The following is a 17,639-nucleotide window of genomic DNA, read 5'->3' on the forward strand; positions in this document are numbered from 1 at the left end:
TGTGGTAAATGAAGTCATGCGTCTCCTGCGCCTTCACATTTCCTTCAGTGGCGGACAGGAGGCCGGTGTCCTGCTGAGCACACACACACATACAAGCGCGCACACACTCCTCCCTTCTTTGTCCAGGCTCCGTGGGCCGTAGTCTCTCGCCTGGTCATTGCACTCTCTCTCACTCACACTCTCTTGGCAGGAAGGAACACTTCATGGACATTCCGTGATGCTAGCTACCTCTGACCACGCCCCCAAACACACACTTGCACCTCCAGGAAGAGAGTTAATGACATTCTTCAGGTTCCCACACCGACCGTCACCTCCTCCCTCTCCAGTCAAGCGCCACAGACGTGCATTTGATTCCGTCTTGCCGTTTGCCAGTCCATGAAATCAGGGAAACGTAAACACTAAACCTTTGGGCAGCGTTGACTTTTTGTCTCTGTCAAGTCTTGGAATCGAGGCTTTATTGGGACACAGTGAGCTTGAATTCAGATTTTTTTTTCATAAGAATCAACTATTAGAATGTTAGTATAATAGAGAGTGGGTTTTCCAGAAATACACTATGGATGTCAGTGACAGGGTCTGTACAGTCAGGTGTGGCATGATATCTCATGTCATTGAAACGTGTTTGAATATAGAGTTTTGTCATGTCAAAGACCTCTAAGGCCTCCTGACATATCGTGCTCTTTTAGCAGGTAACGTGAGTCTTATAGTTAGGCAGTCATGTCTGCTGGCTACTGCACCTTAAATGCCCATAAAAATCATTATTTTTTTAAAGCTCCTTGTCTCCTCTTTATGTCACTAGCTGTCTATTTACTTTTTATTGTTGCCACTGCTATATTTATCCTTGACATAAAGACACACACTGATGGCGTTGCCCCCTCTCTCTGCTGGAGAAAAGGGATAGAAGGAGCAGCTCACTACCCCACCCCTCCCCGCTCCCTTCGGAGTCTGAATAATCCCAGTGGGATCAATGGTCTCATGTTTACATCAAGGGATTAGAGCAGATTAGAGTCTTGGAGCGATGGATTAAAAAGATCAGCAGTTCATCACACTTCATTATCGGACAATGTAGTCCTGGTCCCCCAGTGTGTCTCACTTATGCTAGCATGTTAAGTCCCCCTGGGTTTGGCTACAGGACGTCTGCTGTCTTAGTCATGTGACCTAAAAATGCCCTGGATGGTTGACAAGGGCCTTTATTCGGCCTGACTGCTGTTCATACAATCCTTGGTGGTTCCTTTAACATCCTTTCCTGCCCCAGGGAGGAGCGAGAGCGCTGGATCCGGGCGAAGTACGAGCAGCGTTTGTTCCTGGCGTTGCTGCCTTGCACCGATCTACCTCTCGGTCAGCAGCTACTGAGAGCGACTGCCGAAGAGGACTTGCGCCTCGTGGTGCTGCTTCTTGCCCATGGGAATCGACAGCAGGTGAACGAGACGTGTGGAGACGGAGACGGACGCAATGCGCTGCACCTGAGCAGCCGCAAGGGAAACGTGGTGATCACACAGCTGCTTATTTGGGTACGTTCCAATGGTCTGCTACTTGGACTTTTCAACGTTGTCTGTAGGAGTTGTTTTGAGTATTGTGACTTCACAATGGAAAACTCAAAAAGAAGACAATATAGCCTCAAGTATTTGTTTTGCTATTTTGATGCGATCATATTGAAAGTTGTTGTGTTCAGTTATTGATCCAAGACTTGCCTTCGCAGTACGGCGTGGAACTGACAGCCAGGGATGCTCACGGCAACAGCGCTCTGGCATACGCGCGACAGGCTGGCAGCCAAGAATGCATGGACACACTCGCGCAGTACGGCTGCCCGGATGAGCGCCACCCGCTCATGGCCACGCCCAATCTCTCACGCCGCAACACCAATCGCAACAACAGCTGCAGCAGCGCCGGCAGTGCTGCCCTCATATGACCACGCCCACCTGACTGCGGAAGTATTTTTAACGTTTCTTTTTTTGGGAACCACTACGCCTCTATCAGTCCCGTCCGTTTCTCCTAGTAGTGACAAACACCACTGATGCATGATGGGAACTGTGGTCGTGTACGAGGGTCTGGATTGACATGGCGGCTAATCATCATACCTCATCGGATCGCTACAAGGCCAGTCCCACCTCAGGTGGCCGGGCTACTAAACCATATCAGACTTTGACGTCCGGCTCCTGGGTGTGTTGACTTTCTTTTCTTCATGAACTTCCCTGCCTCTTTTTAATGTGAAAATAATTGTGTTGTAAGCATTTTACGGAGAAAAAAGGTTTGTCGTAGTCAAAGTGTGCTAGGTTGCATGTTCTGACGCTTTGTTTTGTATCTGACCATTTGGTGATGTAAATAGTAACTGCAGCGCCTGCGTGTAAAAATGTCTGTACAGACTCTGTTGCTAGCCTCAGGGACTAGAGACCCCGATGAGCTCAGTCTAGACGACGATTGAGGGGCTGGACGATAACTCAGCGTCTCTCCTGTTCTGTAATCCGACTCTGCACCAGGAAGTAGCGATGAATCTAGAATGGAGACCGCCGCTTCTGTTTTCCTTTCAAGTGCACTTGGTTTGAAACAACGATTATCTTCCAGACTGAATTCCAAACCCATTCATGATTTTTCTAATCTGCTCGCTTCTCGTTTTCTAAAACTGTCCAGCCCGGGCATTGCAACGTCGGCTCACACTTTCACGCCAAAAGCTCTTGGTTTAAAGAGGAAAATGACGTCCTGGTGCTGCTTGTGAATTGATGGTGATGAAAGAAACGAAAGAAAGCAGCTACTTTGTGAGGAAAAAAGGGAAGTGTTTTATTCAGAATGTGTGGTCATGAGACCGGCATTGAGCCAAGACTCGTGGCAGATTTTTTTTTTTTTTTTTTTTAAATCCAACTTATTGAATGTCCACTCGGGGACTTTTCTAATCTGCTGACGAAATCCATTTGACTCCACTTTTTCTATTGCTAATGGGAATATAACACAGTAGATGCTGCTCGGAATATTTCAGCTGTGTTTTTCTAAATGTTTTACATTTAAATAGAGAGCATAATTTTTTTCTTGTCCTTGCCATTTAGCTGGTCATAGAGCAACGGATTTGCACAGTTAATTGGACTTGTTTTCAGTCTGAAATGAGGATTGAATATTGGGAATGATTTTCAACCTTGGCGGCAAAGTCATTTGTAAAACAGGTTGATTTGAATATTTTGCAGCTGGACATGAAATTTGCAATGGTAGGAGGGGGAGGGGGCGTTGTGTTGGTGTCTGCTCAACACCGTCTTTTCTGTCCCCTGCTTTGCGGGCTCATCTCTTGACTGTTACTCGAGCAATATTCCCGCACTCCAATCACTGTCACTTTTGACTTCCTGTCTGCAGAAATGAGACACTACATCGTCTTTCAGTTTCACACTAAATGTCTGACCGCACCTTATTGTCAATTACTTAAGGGTTGATCGCAATTTTACTTTTTGTTTTTATCTCTCAGCTGTCCTGAGCAATGATTTTGGGATGAAACGTCCTTGTATTTAATGGAAATGCACTAAATTGTTTGTCTGTCTTGAAATGTTTTTATTTCGACCAACGAAACAGTAGAACTCTAATTTAATGAAACACTTTAGAACCATGAGACATGTTTAGAACACATTTCTGACAGCTCATGAGGCTGATATGTTTTAGATAGGCACAGCAAAAAGCTCATTGTTCAATTGTTTTACAGCATTTATTAAGCTAACTGCAACTAGCGTTTAGGTTCTGACTTAAAACTAGTGTCATTCTGTGGTGTGCATTTCCTGAGACAGTGTAAGTGCACTGCGTTACCTATCCAGTTTTCTTTGGCAACTTTTCAGAACCGAATTGTATTTCTCTAGTGAAATTTCTTTGCTAGTTTAGCTTCTCAAATAACTGTGCCTATCGCTTGTTCTGCCAGCTGGCCTCTTGCCAGCCCTCTGTATATACATAGAACTTGAATGACAAAAAAAAATTAATCCTGTCTGGTTGTCTGTTACCTGGCTTCTAGTCGCTCAACCCTCTCTCGCGAGAGATGTCTTTTACGTTATCCTTCAACAAGTGCTGGGCTGAACACACCTTTTTCCAAATTATCGTTCTCCAGGATTCATCAGTGTCTCCACGTATTAATGTTAGTAAGTCTCTACAACTGCAAAGCAGTGTGGCAGTGAACTCTTCATCGTTTTCTAATACAAGTTCAGCTTCATCAGTGTTTTACATTGAGACGACTACAGTTTAACACTGACATTGGGCTTGTGAATGGCCCAGCACAACCTTCAGACCTGAAGCTCACTAATGCTGTCTACGTTTTTATTATTCTTATTTATAAAACAACCTTTGGACAGATGCAACCCCTCATGACCTTGTTCAGTTGTACATTTTTGGTTGTTCCATGTTTGAAATTCCCCATTCGTCATCCCCAAGTGTTCGAATTATTATTATTATTATTGTTGTTGTTATTGTTGTTCTTATGTTTGTCTGTTGTACAGAAACATTGAAGACAAATTCTCAAACTGTAACTTGTCTCTTTTCAATAAAGATCATGCTTCTTAAAATAAGTGTTGTTAGTTTTATCCTTGGAAAAACTATTTGGGGAGATTGACAATGCAGCTCACACCGGGAGACTATTTTTCAGGTGATGCCATTTCAGTGATTCATCATCAACTTCTGTCTCTTGGTCATACACACTTGTGAAGTGTTTGACATGCATTCATCCTTGTAAATGTCCACGGTGTCATTTCTTGGAAGATCAAATTCTTCACCAAATCACTCATTAGGTGTTTCCCCATAAAGCAAAATATGAACTTCACATAAATTATCCTCTAACTATATCTATTGATGCTGAATATGAGAGGTGAGTTTAGACACATTTTATTTTTATTTTATTTTGGAATTATTTTCTCATGAAAGAACGTTGTTATGCGTTTTATTTGCAGGTCATCGCATTTCCATCTTCCTGCCTCAGACTCAGATTTTCTTGTTTGCACACGTACGTTTTTCCACCATGCACGGCAAGATCGAACTCAACAGGTAGGTCGTTCATTTATACATAGATTTGAATGCTGCGTACATGGATGAATAAAACAGAAATCCTCCGGAAATGCAACAAACGACGGACACAACTTCCGGGTTATTGTGACGACTCAAGTGTCATAATCGGTCCGTGAGCTCTTTTTCTTGATTTTTTTTTTTTACTTTAGAATTTGTCTTTTTCCGCTTTGCCACGGCAAATTGTAAGTGTGCGTCCAGCCGCTTGTAATTACAATATCACGTTCAATAATTCACGTGTTCGTGATTCATCCTGGACCTGAAGGTAACTGCGTCTTTAATCGAGAATCTGAAGGGTTTTTTTTTTTCGTTAAATCGTTTGTTTCTAAAATAATACGGCCAGTGTTTCCGTTCTGGCTTAGAATCACTTCTCGTTTCAAATTCAAAGGGACCGTTAAGCGTGAATATCTTGAGGCGGTGGGATCGCGCGTCTCATTGTCGCAGCGATCCCGATGGGACCGTTGATGGGATTGACACTTGACCCCCAGGCTGCGAGGACGTTCGATTACATTCTTTCTTAAATTAAAAAAAAAAAATTGGTCACATGAGTCAAACTTTCTGATGATTAACATCTTGTTAATCATTAAAATAATCGATTAATTTCACCTTTCTTTCCCGTTGTATAACAGTCATCTTTGATTTTAGGAAAAGATCCTCTTAAGAGGCCTTCAAACCACCTCCACCGTGACTCACTTTGTGGAATGGAAACAACTAACATACACGGACCATAACGATTTACTTATTCAATGATTTCAAGTGAATAAAACGAACATTAAACTATCAATGGTTTGTCGAAAACACAAGGTAAATGGTTTTGAGTAGAAGAATAGAAGAAGATGACATAAATCCTCAAGTTTCACATCCGGTTTCATCTTTAATTCACACTTGTATATTTTTTTAAACGCCAGGAATGTTAGTTACACTTTTATACAAATAAATTAGCAGCTTCATTTTACCATCCAAATAATAATAATATTTTTTTAAAATCAATGGAATAAAGCACGCGAACATCTAAAATTTGTTCCACAGACAAAAGACAGTTTGAAAACTGAAGTGTTCTAGATAGTGATGAAATTTGACGAGCGTCAGTTTGGTCCCGGTGCTTATTTACACATGACGTCATTGACAGTTCTTGGCAGCAGGCCTGCATGTACTTCACCACACCACACCAGACTCCGCTTTTTAAAAAAAAGTCATTTTTCGTCATTTTAAAAACGATTCCTCCCACGGTCGACTCAGTCGGGCGACACATCACTGTATAAAATGCGTTTGAACGATGTGCCGTTTTGAAAGAGACGGAGTTTCCAATTTGTTAATTTCAATATTTTTAAAAGCCGTAAAAAATGACTATGTAATCATAACTCTTGAATTGTAACCGCATAGCTGTCTTATATTTCGTTTAAGAAACGCAACATCGAGTTATTCATTATTCCAATTATCTGTCGGTGTCACTGAATTTGAATGTTTGAAAAAAAAATCGGTGTGGCGTTAAGTGCGCTCAGGACTTGAGCCGCGCAGTTTTTTTTTGTTTTTTGTTTTTTTTTTAATCAAGTTCAGAATGGTCAGAGAGGTCGTCTTCTACGGCCGGGTCTGCTCCATCTGCTGGTGCTGGCTCCGAATAGCGAAGCGGCTTACGTGCACCGGAATCGGAACCACGATCTTCGGGTTCCTCGAGGGCTCCCCGGACTTGTTGTTGACATTTCCAGCCTTGACCCGCTTCCACTTGGCGCGTCGGTTCTGGAACCAGATCTTCACCTGCACTTCGCTCAGCTTGAGCGCATGCGCGATCTGCGAGCGCTCGGTGAGAGACAGGTACTTCTTGCAGTGAAACTCTTTCTCCAGCTCCAGAAGTTGCTCGCTGGTGAACGCCGTCCGCCGCCGACGGTTCTTTCCAGAGCCGCCCGAGCCGCCGCTGGCAGACCCTCCAGAACCATGGAGATGCCCGGGATCGTCCAGACCCCCGGAGCCACCTTCCCCGTCCTCCTTGTGGCTCGCGAGGTTGTCGTCAGAGCTGTAGTCCAGGTCGCTGTCCATGGAGAAGCTCTCGTCCCTGCGGCTGCCCTCATCCTCCCTGGGTTCGTCTTTATTGGACCCACGACCTGTGTGGAACCAAAAACCACAGTGAGATCCCATTTTTGTAATTGGGATTTTTAAAAATGTAAAACAATTTAAAAATTGCTTTGTTTTATGACAAGCAGAAGAGGGTTGACAGTGAGACAGTGAAGGGGTCATGATGTCCCCCGTCAGGTCCATCAGATCACCGTGAGGCCCACACATCCATGTCGTATTTTTCACGCGTAATTACGCGCCAGTGATCAGGCCGATCCCCAGGGAAAACTAAAAATGTCCCTTTAGATTAAAATCAATAAATTAACGAGGAGATGAGCGTGGCTCCGAGAAATACAATTTCCATGACATCGCTCAACGAAAAGGTGAACAAAAAAGAAGATTTATTCCTTCAAAAATCGGCTATTGCCGGGGGGGAATTTGGATGGAAACATGCTGTCCTTTCATTCAAACAAACTTATCGTTTAAATTAAAGCTTGACTTTGACAGTGTTGGAAATAATTTGATATTAGACCGTTATTTATTTAGAAACATTAAGTGAGTTTTCAGTTCGTAAAGTTTTGCAAACGAAATGCTCCGTACCTGATGATGTCTGTACCGGGGTGTCCGAGTCGTGGAAGGCCGGGAGCGACGATTCTTTTCCGGGCAAGAAACACTTGTCCTCCTCCGCTCTCAGCGCAGCTCCGCCGAACTTTCTTGTCGTGTCCTGGTGCTGCTGGCTCGGCGAGAATCTTCCGGGCAACGAGGCCATGAGCGTGGAGGTGAGTGCGAGGCTCGAGCAGAAGCCCGGGATCTGCGCGTGGTGGGCGGCCGGGAGAGTGGACTGCAGGGCGGGCGGAGGAGGTGGAGGAGGGGGTGGCGGCTGCAGCACCACCGACCGGTACGGCATGAACATCGGGTAGCCAGTGTAGACAAAGTGTCCCGGGCTGGGCTGCGGTGCTCCCCCGATCAGAGAGTCTATGCTGAAGGCGGTGGAGCTACCGAGTGGCCGCTGCATCACCATGAACGAAGAGCTGAACGCTGCGCTCATATGACCGACAGCTGGAGCTCAGTGGAGGCGGATGGAGGAGCGCGGTGCGGGCGTCCTGGGAGGGTCGACGGACCCCGATGGAAGTGCGGCACTCACAGCCTCACTGAGGAGGTAACGTGCGCTCACAGGAGGGATAATCCGCTCATCATAAACCAATCCATTTCTGCCGAAGACGTGTTTGAATATCAACTTTCACACTGGTTGGAAGTCCGCTTCACGTGAGACCCTGGCGCCACTGACTCGGTGTCTGTATGGCGAGTGCGTGTGTGTGCTGCTCTGGCTCAGATGATTGGGGTTTAAATTGCGCTCCCCTCTGCCCGATGAGACCCCACCTCCGCTCGGGGCGCTCGGACCCGGTTGGTCGTGACGTCACTGCTCGTTTTGCAGCCGGATGACTCCAAATTATACTTATTGAGCGCAGGTCCGTTAAAGTCCATTTAAGGAGGAAAGCGCTTCTTTTCTACCTCTCCATGTGCGTATTCCGTTTATCCAACTCTTGCATACTTTTCTAATGCTGTTTACATTGTTCCACTTGACCTTCCTCTCCCCAACACGCACACAGCAGCACACGCTCCAGTTCTAATCTGGATTCATCTTTAAGATCACCAACGTGGGGTTTAGTTTGTTGCATAAAACAGAGAGTCGTGGCTTCCCGTTTGCACTGATGGCTCTGGTTTCAGACTGACTGTCGTCATTCCCAGTGTGCAGCAAACACCACTTGTGTTCACTGTCCTCCTCTCAAAATATTCAAATATCAAGAGCAGGTACATTTCAATTCCATCCTGAACAGGTCGGCACACAGAGACACTCATGTTTGGGGCTTTGTTTGGAAACTGTGGGACAGAGGTCACCCCAGCTGGGAAGCGAACCTGCAACGTACTGCTGTAACCGCTACTGCACTGACTGAGTCAGGTCTTGAGGGCATTCATGAAGCACAATGCATATTTCTACCTCAACACAAGAGGTCCAGCGTTACCTGTGAGTGTGAGCCAGTAGTGCTAGCCTGGGTCACCCTGTCATATCCTGACATTCTCTCATAGCTCTCACTACCTTTTGCGGACTTTACAGACCAGAGTGGGAATTGACAGAAACTGATCAGAATTGTTGCACCTCGCTGTGAGCAGATGTTCCTCTGGGAGATGTCGCTGGCCCAGACGCACCACAACACCCCGGCGCACCAGCTACTCTGGGATACACTCTGCCACGCACATGTGGCCTCACGTCGTCGATCCAATCCAGCACATCATCATCATGTGTAGTCGGCTGACCCTCGACCCTTGACCCCACCCCCTCCGCATCAGTCAAGGGCAGCCACTCCTCCCTCTCAGGGTCACCGACTCTCATTAACGGCATCCTGATCTCTGCTCCGCCGCCGCCGCCGCGACATTAAACAGCCGTATTTTTCAATTAGCGCTGACAAATGGAATCAAAGTTCCAGGATGAAACGAGGCGCGGCTCGTTAACAAGAGCTGTTAATTGCACGGCCATTAGACAAATAGTGCCGCGCTCCGCGACTCGGTATCAATCACGCGGTAAAAGGTTGTGATGGAGGAAGAGGTGGGGAGCGGATGCCCGCGCACGGCCGCGGCTAATAAATCCCCCGCTTCTGCTAATAAATTATCCGCTTTAATTAACAACGTGGATTATGATTGGAGGATGATTTAATTAAAACTCTCCTACGTGAGAGCTGCTGATCATCCATTATGGGCGGCAGAGGAGGAGGAGGGTCACCTGGAGTGCAGTGGATGAAGCCTCCGTGTTTACCTGCGCGTCATTACTGCATGTTACAGGGACTGCGGAATGAAACCTGGAAGCAGTTGAAGACCAAACGCCGCCCTCCCTGCGCATTCACTCGGCGGCTGAATGGCACATTTTCTTTGCCAGTGTTGTGCTGTAAGTGACGAGGAGGGGGGTCACTTGTGATGATGGCTTGTTGAGGACTCTAGTGCAGAGGGGGGGACTTGTCCTGGCCTGCTACATAAGGGGAGGGCAAGTCGTCATCTCAGACGACTACGAGAAGATAAACGGCGGCGAGTGAAAAAGTTCAAAGAAAAGGGTAACCATCTTGTCTTCGGCAGGTATGTTTGTGGATCCTTGGCACTGTTGCCGCAGTGTCGACTCCAGATCAGGTCCGGCTTCAGTGTTCATCTCTCTTCATTTGGACATCAAGGTTCCTGAGCCTGGAGAAAGAGAGAAGAGGTGCAGAATCCATGTTGCTTCAGGTCCAGTGGGAAGGTGCCGCAGCAATGACCATGTCCTGTGTTTTCTGGAGTCGCCGAGATGCTTCATGGAGATGCAAACTGTCCAGCGGAACCTGTACCTGCTGCACTGCCACTGGTACCATGGTTCATGGTGTATGTGCTTGACTGGCCAGTACACTCCCCTCACCTGAACTCTATCGACAATCTATGGATTTAAGTAAAAGGAAAATGTGTGACATCAGATTCGACAACATAGGTGACTGTCATTGCAACCTAAACTTCCACTGTATTGTGACTCATGCAAGAGGAGTCACAGCCAATTATGGACTGCATGGAAATAAACTTAATTTTAGTTTTTAAATTAATTTCTGTAATTTCTATTTTTCTGAGGGACTGAAATTTGGGTAACCATCTTCTCACCTCCATATCATCAAAGGGCTTTAAATGTGCTTTTCATACAACAGACTCTCAACAGTAACATTAGCCAGTGAGACTGAGCCGTTCAATGTTCAGCTGTGTTGTCAGACTTGGATCGGATCAGTGGTCAACTCCTGATTGAAGTACAGTAGTTCTGGGTTTCACATTGATATGATGTTAGCTAAACGTGGGTCCTGTGCTTTTCTGGTTTTGCATCATCATTTGTTGCGCTGCTGACAGACTCTCACTGTTTTTTTTAGAAATGCCCGTAGATGCATTCACCAACACCAGAGCATTCACCTTTTTGCACTCATACTCTACACACCACATGCTGATTAAGTAAAAAATATTGTTTTAACTCGCTACATTTCTCCCACTTTCGAGACTGAACGGCACTTAATTTTACTAGCTTTGCTTGCGAGGAGGCTCCCCAGCACTGGTCATCATGCTAATTGTTAGGCCTCTGTACACAACCTACACTCAGCACAGTGTACAGAGTTTTAACGCTGGCCCTTTATCACAGCATCCAGTCCTTAGCACCCTTACATTAAGTTTGTGTCCTACGTTAGCTGTTGAGACCTGAAGACGCAGGAGCCAGAGAATGCCTGCTGTGAGTTCCTGGCGCCTGTACATGAGCAAGATTTGGGCCACTTCATGAACAGGTAACCAGCTAATCTTCATCAACAGATCAGCGCAGGGCAAATCATAAATATCCTCTGCTCCTGACGCTTGTTGAAAGGTGCAGGCCATCTGGTTCGCTGAGATTTAGCCTCTAAAATGCGTGTCCGTTTGTGTAAAAGCCCGGTGTTTGGACGTCCATCAGGACTCTGCAACTTTCCATGGTTGCCAGCAGCAGCTAGCAGATGTGACTCCAGCTGCTGATGACTGTTATTACATCCTCTCCTTTTTCTCCCCCCTTCTCTCTACGTGACCTTTGACCAGGCTCGTAAAGCAGCCTGTAAGAATGTTCCCCAGACTCTCACACTCCTCCGCTGGAGCTCTCACACGCAGGGTTATTAAATTATCAAATTGAGGAAGAGGAGACTGCAGGTAAAATTGTGTTAGTCGCGCCAGCGTCCTGTCACTTCAGCCAGATGAAAGAGGCCTGTCAATCAAGTCTGTGAACACTGTCTTGTCTTCCAGGCTCTTTATTGGTTCTCACACTTCAATTCTGTCCTTCCTCAATGGATGAGTTAAAATCAAATTTGTGTTCTTGAGGGGGACGATGGGAGACAACACAGCCGGTCAGTTCACCCGCCTGGTCCATTTGGACGGCTCCCTCATCTCGTGTCAATAAAACTGTTTCCATGACTTGAATGATGTTAATGTGACACTTTCTGTTACTGATGTAAATTACAAAAAGGGACACAAGCAACTTATCTATCATATTTATTATGGTTTTAAACGAATATTCTGTCGCTGAGATTCAAGAAATTGAGCCGATTTACACTCCAAGGTATCTGCAGGGCAACGGTAAAATGCTTTACTTTCATATTGATCATACTGTCTTTAAGAAAGAGACGCCATAGGTTCTATGATATGACATTCAATACAAGAACTTTGCCAGAAGACAGGAGAACAGCTACAGTCGAGGAAGGCATCTCAAAATTGAAATGGCTAGGATATGAAAGCCAGGATCCAAAATAAACCTAAAATACTCCTGTGTTTTTTAGGGTTGAAGTCTTATTACCACCTCAAACAGCAGGAGATACTTAAATACTGCCAGAGGTGATGATGAAGTTTTGCTGCTTGTCCATATGTTGAGAACAATGGAAACACAGTGAGTGATCTGGATGTCTGGATCAAGTACAGAGGTGGACAAAGCGCAGCCCGGGGGCCATATGTGGCCCTTGGCCTGGATTTATGCGCCCCACATGAGGTCAGAGCAACACAAAGGAAATGTACCTTTTCATTACCATATAAATACTAAATACAAGGCGTTAGTTATCAGCGTGACCACCTCGCCAGCCTACTTTTTCCTTTTAAAGTACAGTAGTGGTCATTGCAACAGTGTCTGCCTCCATACAGCTGAGGAAAAGATACTAAGGCGCATTAAAGTCATATTTACACATTTCCCCCATAGTTCCATTACAAAGATAGTTCAGTATTTAATGTTTATTTATAAGCAGTTATAAGAATAATAATTAGCTTTAGAATGTTTTGGCGTAAATACAGTTTCTCCGACTTCATAATGTTTTCGTAACAAAATTTAAGTTATGTTTAAGATTCTTTTTCTTCGGCATAATGTAAGCCCCATTTTTGACTGATATGTCGAATATTTTAACAAAATTTGGCCAGTAATGTTTTTGGGGTTTTTTTTCCGTTGTCTTCACAAGTCTGTAACTTTTATTCCTGATGGTGAAAGATCGACTGGCACAGAACAGCTGATCTCGGCGTCTGAGATTTCGAATCAACTCATGGGATTTAGAATGAAAATATTGCTGTTAATTATTTACCAATTAGCTCCTGAGCGTTTCTGACCTGCCTCCGTTCCAGAGACTCGTCGGTGTGTTAACGAGGCCGTCGGCGTTTGATTTGGGGGAAGAAACGTTGCGACGGCGAGAGCGAGGAGTCAACAGGCACGTTAACCTCTGGACGTTCCGACGTTTGATGAAGCAGCGAATGCAGGCCGTCCCTGGCTGACTCTTGCTGAGGAGCCGACATCATTAGCCGGACTGAGACGCTATATTTCCCTGCGCTCTGTCGCTAATGAGCCCTCACCGCCATCCCTCATGTGGTAATTAGCGTTGGGCTCGGCTCTGGGCTCCCGCCCTCACACACCCCCCCCTCGCCTCCACCCCCTGTATGCGGCTAATGGAGTGAAGCGGCAGAGAATGAGCCGCTGTGTGAGGCCCTCAAACATCATCATCAGTCCTGCAGATCAGAGTGGAGAGAGACAACCATCATGGGAGTCTCAGCTTTGCTCTGATCCAGCCTGGCCGCCATCTTGATTGTAGTTCAAAGCACTCCTCGGGATGGACACGGGTTGCGAGTGTGTTTGTTTGCCATGAATCACCGCAGCCATCAACGCCGACCTCGACCCCTCCCTGCTCTCAAAACGCAACCAAGATGACCCGGCGACCGTGGCCGTCATGTGACCCCGCCCCCTGTCAATCATGCTACGTTCACAGGTGTCCCCGCCAACAAACAGACGCACTGGAGCTGGAGATTAAGGACACAAACACTGAGCTGAGTTTTTTTTAAAGAATTCTGAAGAAGTTTCCCTCATCGTCCTGGAATCAGATGGGACAGAGTGAATTCACTGTCCATTTACTGGAAGACATATCCCGTCTTCAGTGTCTTAGCATTCTGTACCACTGCATTTGCGACTGAATAGCAAGATCATAGGAACCATTCAGCCCAATTGCAGTGGTGTATAACATCTTCCACGAACTTAGGGCGAAGCCTCCCACCCATTAGTCACATTATCATTGCTGTGATGTAGACGTTGTATTGCTACATTCCACTATTTATTCCTTCTTTCTTCAACCAAACTGGTTGATCATAGCCAAAGCGACTCCTCACACTAAACTTTACCGCATGTGGACAAACATCACATTTAATTTCAGCAAAAGCTACATTTTGTGTGACAAATGATGCTAAAAAAGACGAGGTAGAATGTTAAAAATGTGTGTTTTGAGTCATGGTCATTGGCTTGTAGCAAACAAACCAAACCAAACAATGCAACTGATTACATAACATCATTGTTTGGCGGCTGGTGTGATCATTTTGGAACCAGCAAATATGAGAATTACATACTTATTTTATGTGCTGCTGCAAAGACACAAAAGGACGTTATGTTTCGCTCCATATTGTTCAATGTCCATAAACGTGAGACTAGCGTTTTTCAGCCTTTTTCAAGCCAGGGCTCCTTTGACTCATTGAAAAAAAAATCCAGAGGCTCATAACCACCAAATGAACCTCACCCAAAGGGAAACTGTGCTCAGGTGAAAATTCTGCAGAAAATCCTTTTTAATTTGTGAAAAATTGTAGCTACTGATGATGGCATGTTATTTGCAGAAACAAATTGCAGTAAATGTGTTTGTTTAAAATGTCAAAATATACAATGATTTATTCAGTTATTTTAAATAACTGTTTCAGTTTTATCACAGTCTCACATGTATTTTTGGTCAGTGTTCGTCCCAAAGGAAAAAGACAAAAATCTAACAATTTCTTGTTTGGGCAATTTCCAGACAAATCATTGTTTGACTCTGCTTTCTTCATTACAACTTTCTCTCTTCACATTTGGTTCTGCATTTAGTTTTTATCCAACTTTTAAACCACATAGCAAACTTTGACTATGTACGAGTGTCAATTAAGTTTTGAAGTGAGACGTCACATTAGCTGTTAGCTATCCGTTGTTCTGTTGTGAAGGTGTGTGGTCATGTTAGAGGGCCATCAGGTTTGAAAACAACTCAGTTGTGCATTTGACCGACTGTGTGGGAAGAGGAGGAGCACTGTAGAGAAAGAGTGTGAGTGAATCCATCTCCTCACGTTGTTGTTCATGATTTAATGTCATCATATCGTCCACCTCTATCTCCGGACAAATGAGGTGAAACTGGATCAAAACGCTGGTTTAGACCTTGTTGCGTATTTCATAACAATGTATGTCATTTTTATACACACACAAAACTGCTTTAAATCTAACTGAGATTTCCAATAAAGGGTGCCGTCCCGTGACTGGTGTGGACCTGGTGTCCACCAAAGCCTCTGCTTCCCCATCACCTTTTCACCCTGCAGTAAAATCCAGTCAGTCTGCTCTCTGCCCCTGGATTGACTGGTTTCCAGCATCAGTCGCCACAAACCAGGTGAGGTTGCCGTTAAATGCAGCTGTTCAGGAGCATCCAGGGTCACACTCCAGTGAGGACGTGGGGGTGGGGGTGGTTTCCATGAGAGAGTGAACTGTCCCAAAAGGTAATCAACTTGATCGAATGGACAGTGAGTGGCAGCGTGTCCCCTGCCCTCACCCCCGGGTAGCTAGGACAGGCTCCAGCTGACAACCACTGAACGATAGTAAACAGATACAAATAAAAAATATTGGATTGGTTACTCACAAGGACCTACGCTGGAATTTTACCACAGAATCGCAGGGTAACATGTGAGAGGGGTTTTTGTTTGAGGTGCCCGGAGTGTGTCCAGCTCTGAATGTGCGCTTCTGTGCAGTTTGGCTGTGACTAAGTCATAAACCAAGTCAGGCTCTGTCCCAGACTCGCCTCATCCCTGTCCCAGCTCCAGCCCACAACAGGACATCAAACCCTGGAGTGCGCTCCAGCCTCGGAGGTGTCAAGAGCGAGCACCTCCCCTGTGACACTCTACCACGGTCCAGTGCGGAGACAGGAAAGGTTTTACCCCTCAATATGAAGAAAAAACAGTCAGTAAATGTAGCTAACGGGACACGTCTGCATACAGGGGCTCGTTTTTTGCCGGCTTTTTTCAGGGGCCTTCGAGTTCTGGATTTTCGTTCAAAATCTGAAGCAAAAAAATCTCAAAATTTTTGTTCGAACTCCGATTTGTTCGAAGTCCGAGTCGTTCAAAAACCAAGGTACCACTGTATGTAGGCTTGCGAGCACCACTGGTTTAGTCCTCTCTTGCTCACAGTTTCAAGGAGCTTGACTTTGTTTGCCCCGCTTTTTATGCTTCATATATTCTACTGAATTCTCCAAACAGCATCTACATAATGCATGAGTGTCAGAGGAGGGGGTGGGCGACTGAATATCCAGGGTCATCCAGGTGACGTGACAGGAGGGGGCAGAAGGGTCCTCCTAGGCATTATTCTGCTCATTCTTGGCTCCTCAGCTGCCGCCTCCGTCACCATGACAACCTTATTTGCCGAACTTTACCTCAAACATTGTGTTTGCAGGCAAGCGCGATCTATGACTCCCATATTTTCATTGCTGGATTAATATGGAGGTCACTGGTAATTGGCTTCAGGGACTCATGTTTAAGTCTAACCTGACGTATAATAAAGTCTCTTCAGGCGAGGCGATGAATTTGCACCAGCTGACAGAATGTAAAATCTCTGTGCTGAGGAGTTTCCTGCAGCGACCGTCACAGTGATGAAAGGCGCTGAGACGTGAGCGCGTGTTTACTTCCACTAATCATGCTTGTGTGTTAGCTCTCTGGGGAACACCGCTGGCGTCTTCACCGCTTCGGGCTCTGTTACTTGGGCGAGGAAGGCGGCGGTCCGGACACTTCAGAGGTTTATTCCGCTCCGAGAGGTCCACCTGGTCACCGCAGGGGAAATGAGTTCAAGTCCCCTTGACGTGACTCCATCCTTTCGCCTCGCTCTTCAGTACCTTGGAAGATGTTGGTGTCAATTGTCTTGAAAACCAAAGCCTCCTGGGGAGCTCCTGGGGGAAAGGTAACGTTACCTGAGGTGTCCTTTCATAAGTACCTGTCCATCACAAGACATCAGCATCCAACTTGTGTGGAGTTTTGATTATTGCCACACAGTTGGCGTGGCCTGCATGCTGGATGCTCGACTGATCAGTCGAGGTATCAACTTTAAGAAGACACTGTCATAGATGCTGACAGATGAACTGCAGCCATCTTTAGAAATCCCTGCACCGAACCTAGACAAAACAACACACACAGTGTGAGATCTTCTCCTCATTCAGAAACAACACTTTATGTGGCCACACAAAGATGGTGGTTAGATCGGAACACTGGCTGGCATCTACAAACACACACAGAGAAATAAGTGGAGTTGCTTCAATCTCACCTGTAACAGAAGACAATTACTTTAGCTTGACTTTGGTTTAAACTTTGGATTTAAACTAAAGCCCTGTGAAGCTGTGGGATGAATATGATGGAAGTTACTTACCTAAAGTAAACTGTTTATTCACACACACACACACACACACACACACACACACACACACACACACACACACACACACACAGACAGGCAAAAG

The 17,639-nt window shown here is 45.6% G+C and overlaps 2 protein-coding genes across 6 annotated transcripts in view; one reads left to right on the forward strand and one right to left on the reverse strand.

Moving 5' to 3' along the window:
- agap1 (ArfGAP with GTPase domain, ankyrin repeat and PH domain 1) overlaps positions 1-2,839 on the forward strand; it is a 44,756-nt gene extending 41,917 nt beyond the window's left edge. For all 5 annotated transcript variants that reach the window (XM_053856873.1, XM_053856881.1, XM_053856902.1 and 2 more), the window contains 2 exons: positions 1,253-1,508; positions 1,697-2,839. In XM_053856873.1, the coding sequence (XP_053712848.1) occupies positions 1,253-1,508; positions 1,697-1,906 (466 nt within the window). In that variant the 3' untranslated portion in view covers positions 1,907-2,839. The remainder of the gene's footprint in view (positions 1-1,252; positions 1,509-1,696) is intronic.
- Positions 2,840-5,875: 3,036 nt separating this feature from the next.
- Positions 5,876-8,347, reverse strand: gbx2 (gastrulation brain homeobox 2). The gene is made up of 2 exons (XM_053847239.1): positions 7,660-8,347; positions 5,876-7,109 (listed from the first exon to the last, which is right to left on the reverse strand). The coding sequence occupies exons 1-2, from the start codon at positions 8,105-8,107 to the stop codon at positions 6,589-6,591; spliced, it is 969 nt and encodes a 322-aa protein (XP_053703214.1). The 5' UTR covers positions 8,108-8,347; the 3' UTR covers positions 5,876-6,588.
- Positions 8,348-17,639: the final 9,292 nt, after the last annotated feature.

The sequence above is a fragment of the Synchiropus splendidus genome, chromosome 1, assembly GCF_027744825.2.
Source record: "Synchiropus splendidus isolate RoL2022-P1 chromosome 1, RoL_Sspl_1.0, whole genome shotgun sequence".
Taxonomy (NCBI): Eukaryota; Metazoa; Chordata; class Actinopteri; order Syngnathiformes; family Callionymidae; genus Synchiropus; species Synchiropus splendidus.

Coding starts and splice junctions, on each gene's coding strand:
- gbx2 (XM_053847239.1), bottom strand. CDS start 8,107: ATGAGCGCAGCGTTCAGCTCTTCGTTCATGGTGATGCAGCGGCCACTC. Junction 7,110..7,659: donor CCCGGTACAGACATCATCAG/GTACGGAGCATT, acceptor GGTTCCACACAG/GTCGTGGGTCCAATAAAGAC.